Here is a 13023-nt window from a genome sequence, read left to right as displayed (position 1 = left end):
CATTCCCTCATTCGTCTATTCAACAGTTTCTAAGCATCATAGACTATGCTAAGGGCTAGAGATAACAATACTGAGCAAGACAAACTCTCAATTTTGAAAGGCAATCTGTTTTCTTTTCTTTTTCTCTGTACTTTTTTTTTTTTTTTTGAGACAGAGTCTCACCCTGTCACCCAAGCTGGAGTGCAGTGGTGCTGATACAGTGCAGGGGGCAGAGAAATTCTAGGCAGAAAAGGTCAGGTCCTCAATAAAAACCCACTCTCAAGCTGAAAAGCCTGAAACTGCAACCCAAAGTGAGAACTTCTATCCCTGTTTTCTCACTCAAATGTTGCCTTTTCCTAAACTACCCATGGCCCTGCCCCACCCAATCCTGTGCCTATAAAACCCCAGATAGGACTACGGCTGAACATCAGAGAGAAGCGGCTTGACTTCAGAGAGACAGCTTGATGGCATAACTTTGGAGGAGAATCTGGCCAGAGACAGCTGGACTTCAGGGGACGATTATCTACCCATCTCATCCCCTTTTCAGCTCCCCTTCCCACTGAGAGCCACTTTCATCAGCAATAAAATCCCCTGCATTTACCATCCTTCAATTTGTTCATGAGACCTCGTTTTTTCTGGACACCAAACAAGAGCTCGGGAGCCACAGGTGCAGATACAAAAGGTTGTCACTCTGGCCCTTTGCCCTCGCTGGTGGAGGGCAGCTGCCTCATCCAAAAAGGCAAAGGGCCCACTGAGCTGTTAACACTTAAGCCAACAGTGGACGGCAGAGCTAAAAGAGCACTGTAACATGCCCTCGAGGGGCTTTGGGAATTGCAGGCACCCCCACCTGGATGCCACTGCTGGGCCTGCACAGAGTTTACTCCAGCACTCATTCACTCCAGTTCCCATACGCATTAGCTCGCGTGCTCCTTCCTGTGAGGAGTTGAGAGTGGCAGGCTGAGTAAGCAAGGTACCCTTGTTTCGAGTCCCACAAAGGGGTCAGGGAAGGAAGTGTGATCACAGTTCACTGCAGCTTTGACCTCCCTGGTCTCAGGTTGTTCCTCCCACTTCAGTCTCCTAAGTAGCTGGGAACACCACAGTTGCATATCACTACACCCAGCTAATTTTTTGGTGTATTTTGTAGAGACAGGGTTTTGCTATGTTGTCTAGGCTGGTCTCAAACTCCTGGGCTCCAGCAATCCACCTACCTTGGCCTCCCAAAGTGCTATGATTACAAGCATAAGCTACCATGCTCAGCCCTTGTTTTATTTCTTGATTTGATAAAAAACTATTATTGTTGTATCATGTCCCAAGCACTTTGCTAGGAGTTAATAATGGCTATATTGTTGAAAATAAAGTTTTGGATGAGAATAAAAACTAATGTTTGTCTTTTGCTGATCAAACTTCATCTTCCAACCCACATCACAATACCAGTCACAAAAAAACACAGTTGGGAGTGGGAAATAAACATTACTTTGCATATATTTCATTAACTTAGTAGTATTAAAGAGAGAATTTAGAAATGGACTTTATAGGTCAACCCCCACCACAACACAGTCCTCCGGATGACCCCTTAAGGGACAGGCAGCCTTCTGATGGCAGCACTTTTTGCCTTCAGGATTAAATCCTCCTCCTCTTCCCTACTACATCTTTTTCAACAAGGACCCAAAGCCATGTGCTGAATTGTAGTTCGTACCAAGCAGCATCACCAGGTGATTCCTGTGTACTTACAAGCATTTATAATGTTAGTGACCATTCCTCATAACATCTCATTTTAATCAAAGAATACATTTCAGATTGTTTAAATCTTCTGCATAATACAAGCAAGTATGGGACTGTATCTGTTTACACCCTGCAGTATTAATTACCTAAGTCTCCTCTCTGGCACAAAGTGGCCTGTTTTCAGACTCCATGCTTCATAAAGAAACACATATGATTTGAATTTGCTGAGCTTTGGGTACATACATCTTATTTACCATCTCAAAAGTTATTATGATGGTGTATGTTTGTGACTGCATGAAAGGACATACACATTCACAGACATTTCATGGTACTCAGTGTTTTACAATATTCAATTCTGTTAGCAATTAACCACCGTTTTCTCTTTCCATAATAGCTTCTTCCCATGTACTGATGGTTTTGTTCAGTCTTCCCTCTGTTTGTTTTCCTTTCCCTATATGGAGATTCCAGCCCAGTGTGTGTAATAGCTGGCATCCATCAAGTGATGCAATTTGCTTGTCTTCCAGGCAGCGTCATGTGGAGAAGAACTGCTTGTAATTGCCTCTCTCATCATTTACCAAAAAAATTCTGAAATGCAATTGCATCAGTGATGACCTTGATGCTTGTGAAAGGGGAGAGGGAGGTGGGGGACGGGAGAGAAGCTGTTCTACTTATGCTATTATTTATATTGTTCCCTCTTGATTCAAGAGAAGCATTCTTTTTTTTTTTTAAGAGCATAACATGTTTTAAAACCTACGTATTAAATGGAACTTAAAGCTAATGTGATTTTACCTAATCATTTTATTTGTTTTGGGAATTTAAGGCAAAAATATGTGATTAAATATATCTGGACACTTAGAAGAGGAAAATGGATAGAATATTTTCATTCCTGAAAGAATGTGCCTGGAATCAAAAACTGGATTTCTCAAGATTTTTTTGAGCCTTCTTCATTCTTTAAATACATACAAACACACACACACACACACGCACACACACACACACACACACAAAATATGTTCATATATACCCATAAATAAAAATATATACACATAATACATATACAATATAGTTTATAAAGTTCCATATATATCTTTATGTAAAATAATATAAGCAAACGAATTAGAGGAAATAGCATCAAACTCTATAAGAAACCAAACGGGAAAACAAAAACTATAAGTGATAGTATAACAGCAACAATATGATATATTCTATAAACCTTATTACCAATATTTCCAATCAACCTTGCCACTTAAAACCCCTGTCTTTAGATAATTCATCATACTCTACATTCGCTGATTTTTTTTCACTGCTCCTTACAAACCTGAGAAGATGAGAGAGATAGAGCTACTCTAATTTAAAAGGTCTAGTAAAAATTCTGTTTTATATATTTTTTATTCCACAGTGAATAAAAAGTTACTACCTCAGTGTAGAATTTGAAAACAGATTAGTACAGACTCAAATGGTATGGCATTTGCACTTGCATATGAAATTATGGTTCAAGTAGTAAAACTAACTTTCAAGTCAACATTGGAGAGAAAAGTAGAATTCAGTGTCCCTGGATCAATTCAGAAATGATTTATGTATTTCAAAATAAAATTACTACTTTATTGTTATAAAATAAAACTGATCATAAAGGAAGGATTATAAACCTTTCACAGGAAAATTAGGATTTGGCTATCTCAGCCAATTAAGAAGCATCACTCTTACGTCATCAGGTATACCTGATGAAGTAAGGTAGAGTAAGATGAAGTAAGATCTTCCTTGGCAGATTTTCCTTCTGCCAAGGAAGATCAAGAATGCAGGCGCCAAATCACACTAAAGTTAACAATGCATAAGTTACAGGAAAGAGGAGACCAATTCCAGTTAAATTGCCACATTTATTTGACCAGTCATTAAATTAATGGAACACATTTATATTAGCTAGTTCTAATTTAGCTGTTAGTTGGCATCTCCTACCCAGTTATTTCAGAATAAATGAGGTCTGCAGGCCTGTCTTGCAGAGAGCTATTACAGGTGAAGAAAGAGCCTTTACACGATTAGAATTTGGGGTCTTTGAAGCTTTCTCCATGGCATCAGGGAGATGTGGCTGCCCTCCCTACATCCAGCCTTTTCTAGAACCTTCTCTTTAGGCCATTTGAGTAAAGAACACATGATTAAGGTGACAGAGTCAGAAACTTGGGGTTTGAGTCCTCATTTTGCTACTTGCTATCTACTTCATCTTTGGTAAATGCATAATGCTTCTTTCCTCAGGAAAATAAGATAATCACAGTGACTCTATCACATAGCAACTGTAAGGGCCCATTGAGATAATGTTCACGTAGTGCTAAAATAGAGCATCAGGCACATAGAAATCCTTTACCATACATGCTAGTAGGATTGTTGCACTTGAAATTTGTATAAGCTCAATTGGTAATCAGCAGTACATGAGTTTTGAAGTTGTAATCACATGTACTTCCTTAAAATCAGGTGTGATTCCTTAAAAGCCAAGAATGAATCATGATCAGTTAACATTTCTGTTATCTTTCTGCGTAAGTGGGAATGGTTTAGCTTTGCTCACTGAGTGGGTGAGACAAAAACACTTCCTAAATTTAGAATAAGATAATCTTATGGTTTTTACCAAATGATCGGTTCAACTAAACAAACCAATCTCTTACGCATTTTATCTATGCAATTCCAAGTATTTGGTATGCACCCTTAAGTGGCAACCATGAGACCCGGTCCTTATTATTTGCAATGAACAGATTTTTCAGTGGTTCCTTTTGAATCAAGTTTAAACACTTTAAAGTGGCTCGAGAGGCCCCTTGTCGCTCTGGCTGTTGTCTAATCTGCATATTCTAGAATCTCAATAAACATGTTTCCATTCCTGTAAGAACCTGGCTCTGTCCTGCCCCCAGGCCTTTGCACATGCCAGTCCCTTCACCTGAAACGCTCTTATCTTTCTCTACTGCTTCTCTCATTATTTCTCAAACTAATCAGTGCATCTCTGAGGCACTGGAAATATCTCTGGGATCTCGAGAGTTCTGAGAATTTTAACTTGTCTTTTCCTTTTGATAATAATCTAAAACAACTGGCATAAAAGCATTTTTTTGGCTCACCAGAGTGGCCCTTTATCACTGCATACCTCTGCCTACTTTCAGTGTCCATGTTTGTATTGAGGGCCACACTGGTGTTTGTGCAGTACTGGCATGGGCCAGTGAGAAAAGAATAAAGATGGACTCAATGGACAAGTGATAAGGCTGAACCTAGGAAGGGTCAATGATAATGCAGTACCTGAGCTTTCCATATAAATGAAATTTGGCAGTAGTTTGAATAAGGGGCTCTGCGCTGCATGACAAGTCCACTGTCCCACCACTTTAAGCCACTGCAAAACCTGCATTCTTGCAGTGTATACGAACTCTAAAGAGCCTGCACCTCAGTCACCAGGACCGTAATCCTACACAAATGGTGATTTCACTTTGGCAAAATGTCAACTATCACATCATCTGTTATGTAGAGGCAGCAAGCCATATGCTTAGTAGCTGAGGCTCCAGATCCAACAGACCGAAGATGAGTCCCATTTCTACCCCTTACTGGCTCTGTGACTTTGAGCAGGTAACTGAACTTCTCCGTGCCTCATTTACTTCACCTGTAAGATGGGGATCATCATAGCAATATAAACCATCATAACCCCAGGAGGTTACAGTGAAAGTTAAATGAAACCCCTCAGAGCAGTGCCCAGTTTGCTACTACTAAATTGTGCAGTTAACATGAATGGTGTTGGTTTCTGTTTCCATGTATTTTGTAATTTTTAAATATATTAATTTGTTAATGTCAAAAGCCTAAGGAGTTTATCTAGTTTATGTTTATACATATTCACATGACATTATAATAAAAATAACCACATACTAAGGATCTAAAAGACCCTTGCTACCATGAGCTAACTGCTAGTCATCCTTCAGACTTGGTTAACCATTACTTCTTCCTTCTCTAGTCTTGTGAGGCTGGGTTCCATGTCTTAGATATGTTTTTACATATCCAAATGGCACCCAGAAATTGCTCTGGCATCACACTTAGCATTCATGATTGTATTGCTTGTTTAAATCTTACCCCCAAGAGATTATAAATTCCTCAAGGGCAGGGACCTCGATCATCCCAGAACCTGGCATCATATGTACTACTTAGGACCTCAACCAATATTTAATGAATGAGTGAATGTCAGAGCCAGTTATCTATAAACTACAATACCCCTAATTCTGCTGCAGTTGAAGCAGAAAAAGAAAGCATAATTGGTAACGGGATAGGCGAATTAAAATCCTAGAGACAAGTGCCCCAAACTAACAAAATGAAAGAAGATAAACCAGAGGGCTTGGACACCACATAAAGTTACATGAGCACTGAGTCAAACCATAGGAAATTGCTCTGACTTAAAGTTCAGAGAAGCAAAAAGAATAACAAAGAACATTCTAATCAAGGGCTGACATTTATTTTAGATTCAAATAAATCCTTAAGAAAGTAATAATGATAAAACTTGTCATATAGAGTTCTTTTTAAATACATTTGGCTACATTGCTTATGAATGAAGAGGGGTTCTTTTCATAAATGCTTTTTTTTTTTAACTTATTTATGAAAGGTCTATTTTTCTCCTCTTTAATAATCCTATAAGGAATCCAGAGAACAGTGATTTTCTGAGAGGCTTTTGGCAAATTTAATCTTCTCCAATTACTTTTCCCTTCATTTTGATATTTTGCTCTAGGGTGGTTTCCATTCTCCCACACACACAAACACACGAAGGCACTTACACGCACACATATAATCACTGCCATAAGAAATCACTGTCACTGAAGGTAGCATGTCACATCCCCAGATACGTTGTGACAAAGAAAGCAGACATGGCTCTTTGAGGTTGAGACAATGTTTCTGTCATCTGTGTCCCTAGGATATAGCAGAGACAATGGAATAAAAGGATACTTGAACAACAATGTTATTTTTAAGGCACTTTTACTACATAGTCTGTGTTTCCATAAATTGAAAGCAACATAATTATAAGGAAATAAACTTTAATCATATTGTATAAATGGTTTTTAGGAGAAAATTTTTAGTGACTATTGGATCCAGCTAATTTTTATTCCTAAAATGAATTCAAGTCTGGAAGAAAATCAGAAATTCATGATTATTTGGCTAAAATTCCCCAAGTAACCCAAAGCTGGAAAAAAAAAAAACCACTGAAAATATTAACACATTACAGGTAAAGTCAGTTGGTGCCTAAATATTTTTTCTTTTGCTGAATTAACACTGAGCATTTATTATCTCTAGCTTTGGGCATCCACGATCTGCCTGGGAACTCCAGAACCTGGTAAGAGCATCCTGAATCCTAGTGTAGAGCTCTTCCCACAAAACTGAAAGGCTTATTTTAACTTGCAACATCCAGATTCTCTTCTTCTGTAAAGAGATATCCCACTGCTAATACTATTTGTCAGCATTCCCCTCTTCTGTCATCCCTCAGCCTCATCTTTAGCCCAAGACCTCATCTTTTCTTCCCTGGACATTTGCAAGAGGCTGCCAAGTGTTTCTAGCCTGGACTGCCTCCAATATGTCTGGACTGCTATCAGAGAGATCTTTCTTACACACAAATGGAATCATTAGACACAACCTGTTCTACACCCACTTAGAATTCTTTAACAGCTTCCGAATGACTCAGAATGGAATCTAATTCCTTGGCAGGACTTGCAAAGTCCTTTGAGATGTGGCTCTTCCAGCCTTTCCACCTCATTTCTTTCCACTCCACCTACCAAACATCCAATGTCACAGCTCTAGAAATGTGCTTTTAGCATGTTCACATATTTATGTCTTTATAACAACTGTTCCCTCTTCTTGGGATAACCCTCCTTGCTTGCATTTCTCTTTCTACCCCATAATTCTGTCCATCTGGCAAACGTCTACATATCCTTTCTTTTTTTACAACATCATCTCTTCTGGGAGACCCAGAAAATTAGTGTCTCTCTCACTCTGTTCCCACAGCCTGGTCCAAACATCCATCTTAACAAGCTTGACAATACACAGTCATTTGTGTGTGTTCTTAACTCTACCACTAGACTGGGAGATGTTTGGAACCCCCTTCAACTTAATGTTGAACTGATGACAATAAACCATTATAGCCTACCAATCTACCACAATGCTTCCCATAGCTCACTTTAAGTCCAGAACAACGGACCCTCTGTGAATCTGATTTCATGATCCCACTACATCTTTCCCAGACCATTTCAATTTTAGCTCATTCTCATATAAGACTTTCAATTGTGTTGCACAACATTGACAAATAAAATAGAATTCCTAAGATACACTGTCTTCACACTGTTTTTCTTCTAAAAATTCAGTTATTGTAACACACAGTCCCTGTGATCAAGGCTAAACTCTTTATTCAGGCATTGAAGGCCCTCTTTAGTTTAGTTCTACTACCTATTATAAATAATAAAATAATAGTTGACATATATTGATAGCTTACTACATGCCAGGCATTGTTCACAGAGCTTTTAACATGGGTTATCTTTTTAATAACCTTAGCAGATGTATTAATAGAACTCATACAGATCTTACCAGATATCAAAGAGCTTTACTAGTAACTAAGTCATTTAATCCTCATAATAAACCTACAGATAAATACTATTATTACTACAATTTTTCCAATGAGGCAATGGGCCCAAAGTCACACAGCTCATATGGGAAGCAGCGTGGATTGGTGTCAAGGGAGCACCCACCAAAGCCTGGGCTCCCAACCATCACTGGGTCCTGCTCTTGGGTGACACACAGCATCATCACATTCTCTCCTGTCAGCCGAACTCTTCCCTGGTGTGGAGTCTGCCTGTTTTGTTCCTGCTTTCCTCTCTGTTTGGGATGGCTGCCACCCTCTGCAGTACTCAGATAATTCTCAGCCCCTAAAGCCTACCTAAAATTCATCTTCTCCTTAAAGCCTTTTCAGAAGACACTGGCCACTTTTGAGCTCTCTCCTCCCTGTCTATATTGGGCAGCAGAGATTATCTACACCAAACATGTGCCACTTAAGTCCTGTTTCATTTAGAACTTTATGATATATAATCTTGCATGGTTCTTTGTCTTAAGTGAGTCTTGGGCCTCGAACAAAATTGTGAGCTCCTTAAAGATACCAACTAGGTAACTTAATCCTCTGAAATCTCCCATAGCACCCAGCATAGATGCTTTATGTATTTTTGTTGAATTGAAGTGCACAGTAAAGTCAGGTCCCCCCTTCACTACATAGCAAATTTCCTCAATTGTACTCTATAACCATATCATTAAAGCTGAATGAGCACTCTGAAGAAGTTCTGAATTGGCCCAGTTATGTTATAATGTTATGTTATGTTATGTTATTTACTTATTGAGATGGAGTGTCGCTCTTGTTGCCTAGGCTAGAGTGCAATGGCACGATCTCGGCTCACCGCAACCTCTGCCTCCTGGGTTCAAGCGATTCTCCTGCTTCAGCCTCCCAAGGAGCTGGGATTACAGGCATGTGCTACCACGCCTGGCTAATTTTGTATTTTTAGTAGAGACAGGGTTTCTCCATGTTGGTCAGGCTGGTCTTGAACTCCCTACCTCAGCTAATCTGCCCACCTCGGCCTCTCAAAGTGCCGGGATTACAGGCATGAGCCACCGTGCCCGGCTGTTATGTTTTATTTTTCCTGTTTAATAATAAGCATTGGAAAGGACAGAGAATATTAGAAAGCAAAGTTAGGAATAAAGTTCAAGTTTCCTTAATTAAAACCACTGAAATAGACCTCATTTGAATGAAGCTAAAAAATAAAATTGGTTCTTCTTTGCCTCTGTTTTTAAAAGGCCTCTGCCATTAAAAGGCACTTTATTTATTTCAAATTTAATTTCTATTTACTGTAATGGTACAGATCCACTTTCACCTGGATAAATGAGAACTAGCTACTACTGCACAGAAGAATTTTTTTGGCAGTATTCCCACTTGAGGCAATGATTCCACCATATTTTTGCGGTAACCTACTTGGCTGTGTCAGCTCCGCTGGTTATTAAGGTGTTAATCAAAAGCTCATGACCGTATCTTGCAGCCACATGGAGAGGAGTGTTGCCGTCCTTATCCACACAGTCAATTTCACCTCCTGAAAGAGATATTTTAATACAGGATAATGAAAAGATTCAGGTTGATTCAGGTGTTACGTTTTCTGCTAGTCTCTCATATCGACCAAATGTAGATTTCTTTCCTATTCCAGTTGTGCATCTTTGCTCTGAAGTACAAGAATGCTTTTTAAGGGGACAAATCACCATCTGAAGTATTAGTAGTAGTATATCTGTATAGACAGAAGTCTATTAGAAATACTTTTGAGAAATCTTTCCGTATTGTCATAGTTAAGGATTCAAAATCTCACAACTAAGGGCCGGGCGCGGTGGCTCAAGCCTGTAATCCCAGCACTTTGGGAGGCCAAGGCGGGTGGATCACGAGGTCAAGAGATCGAGACCATCCTGGTCAACACGGTGAAACCCCGTCTCTACTAAAAATACAAAAAATTAGCTGGGCATGGTGGCGCGTGCCTGTAATCCCAGCTACTCAGGAGGCTGAGGCAGGAGAATTGCCTGAACCCAGGAGGCGGAGGTTGCGGTGAGCCGAGATCACGCCATTGCACTCCAGCCTGGGTAACAAGAGCGAAACTCCGTCCCAAAAAAAAAAAAAAAAAAAAAAAAAAAAAAAAAAAAATCTCACAACTGAATACCTGCTCTGAATGAACAATGTCATGTAATTCTGAAGACATGTTCAATTTTCATTTTCCCTGCTGAATTAAAGACATATATAAACCTCACACTAAAACATAAGAACCAAAGGGGATGGAGAGTTCAGGAAACAATTTCATGTAATTTGATGATCTAGCTTAAAATATGATGACTAAAATGAGTAAAAGCATAGACAATAAACTGAAAATGCCTAAATGTATAAACACTATGATGATAAACATCTATACTTCTTTTAATAATATAGTATTGTTATTAGGTTTTATTTTGCCTTCTTTTGCCCCAGTTTTTATGTCACTAAATTTCTTTTTTTCTCTCCCTTTTTCGTGTGTATGTATATATACAATTGGTCTATTTATTCATTGATCTGAGGAACCATTTAAAAAGTTACATATCATAACATTTTACCACTAAGAATGTTTTTCCTAAGAACAGACATTTTTTCATATAACCACAATTCCATCAATGTACCCAAGAAATTTAACACTGATAAAATAATTTTATGTAATATTAGTGCCTATTCCAACTTCTCAGGTTGTCCCCAAAATGTCCTTATAATAGTTATTTTGTTGTTTTAATCCAGCATCCAACCAAAAATTCTCATAGCACTTGGTTGTCATGTCTCTTTAGTTTCCATTACTCCAAAACAATCCTCCTGGCCATTTTTTTTTTTTTTTTAAATTTTCTTGTGTCATTGATCTTATTGGTGGCCAAACCAGGAGCTGCGTCAGATGCTCTGCACTCTGCAGTTGTCTTTGGTTTCTTCATTATTAGATTCAGCCTAAACATTTTGGCAATAATGCCCAGAGCAGATGTGTGCTTCCTACTGTATTTTCTTTTTTTTTTTTTGAGAAGGAGTTTCTCTCTTGTTACCCAGGCTGCGGTGCAGTGGCACGATCTTGGCTCACCGCAACCTCCGCCTCCTGGGTTCAAGCAATTCTCCTGCCTCAGCCTCCTGAGTAGCTGGGACTACAGGCGCGCGCCACCATGCTCGGCTAATTTTTTTGTATGTTTAGTAGAGATGGGGTTTCACCATGTTGACCAGGATGGTCTCGATATCTTGACCTCGTGATCCACCCGCCTCGGCCTCCCAAAGTGCTGGTATTATAGGCGTGAGCCACCGTGCCCAGCCCTCCCACTGTATTTTCTTAGCACATGCACAGTTATTCCATTCCCAGGTGATGCAAAGTTTGACTACTTGCAATGGGTACCAATTTTCAGCTTGGGAAAAGAAAGTGTTCTGAAAATGGATGGAGGTGATGATTGTACAACAGTGAGAATGTACCGGATACCACTTAACTGTACACTTAAAAGTGGTTAAAACAGTAAATTTTATGTTATGTATATTTTAACGCAGTTAAAAAAAAAAGGGCTTGATTATGTGGTTAAGTTGGTGTCTGCCAGCACACTTACTACAAAAATGTCTTTTCCCCTTTGTAATTAACAGATAATTTGTGGGGTGATACTTTGAGACTGTGCAGATATCTGATTTCCCAACAGACTTTCCCACAATGATTTTTAGCATATGCAGGGAGTACTTTGTTCACAAGTTACCTGAATTCTTTACTGTATGCTTATATTATCGATATAAGTTCATTCGATTCTTTCAAATTTTTTTTGCTGGGTTTTATTTTATTTTAATAATATGTAAAACACGTTTCAAAAGTCAAAATAATATTTTTTAAAAGCCTTACTCATTCTTATACCTTCCTCTTCATTCTCATACATACCCTATAGTAATCATTTTCATTTGTTTTAGTTTCTGCTTCTGTGCTGCTCTTTGCAAAAAAAAATTCCCCCCCTACTTAAGAGTGTATCCTAGAACTCACTTCTAAAGATCGCTTCTTGGAGATCTTCCTCATTTTTGTACAGCTTAATTTTTTCCATTAAACAGACGTACTAGTTTAGTACACTCATCCCCTATATATAAGCATTTAGGTTATAAATGACATTTTGCTATTATCTGGAATGCTACAGTGAATAATCTCATACATATGTTGCTTCATATTTGTTAGATGTATCTTCAAGATAAATTTCCAGAATGGAGATTTTTAGGTCAAAGAAAAAATTAGTGTGTGGTTTTGTTAGATTTTGCCAGATTTCTCTGTGGACACTGTGCAATTTTGCACTTTAACCAGCACTGTATGGGAGGCACTTTTCCTTATAGCCTTGTCAAGCTTTTGAACATCTGCTATCTGATGGGTGAGAACTGGTATCTCTCTGCAGCTTTCATTTGCATTTCTCTTATTATGAGGGAAGTTAAACATCTTTTCATATGTTTAAGGACATCCACACAAACTTAGAAAAATGAACAAGTTATTTTCAATAACTCTTAAAATGAGTAAGCTCTATTTCGGAGATTACTCATTTATCAGCAATACATGTTACAAATATTTTTCCCACAGGTTTTGCTTTTTATTTTGGGTATTTTTTTTCCCATCAAAAAAATTGGAGGAGGAGGAGGGCAGGTAATGTATTAGTCTTTTACCGTGTTTGAGTTTGTAGTTAGGGAGGCTTTCCCTATACCCTGGTAACAAATAAATTGACAAATGTTTTCTATACTGGAAAGGTTTTCTTTTTCAGATT

At 38.6% G+C, this 13023-nt stretch overlaps 1 protein-coding gene across 7 annotated transcripts in view; it reads right to left on the bottom strand.

Annotated features, from left to right (window-relative positions):
* ANKRD44 (ankyrin repeat domain 44) overlaps positions 1-13023 on the bottom strand; it is a 335610-nt gene that overhangs the window by 108251 nt on the left and 214336 nt on the right. For all 7 annotated transcript variants that reach the window (XM_032277674.1, XM_032277673.1, XM_032277675.1 and 4 more), the window contains exon 10: positions 9698-9812. In XM_032277674.1, the coding sequence (XP_032133565.1) occupies positions 9698-9812 (115 nt within the window). The remainder of the gene's footprint in view (positions 1-9697; positions 9813-13023) is intronic.

Source organism: Sapajus apella, unplaced genomic scaffold, assembly GCF_009761245.1.
Source record: "Sapajus apella isolate SASKATOON/1434 unplaced genomic scaffold, GSC_monkey_1.0 scaffold10, whole genome shotgun sequence".
Classification (NCBI taxonomy): domain Eukaryota; kingdom Metazoa; phylum Chordata; class Mammalia; order Primates; family Cebidae; genus Sapajus; species Sapajus apella.
Note: the sequence above shows the minus strand (reverse complement) of the source record. Positions and strands in the feature narration are given on the sequence as shown.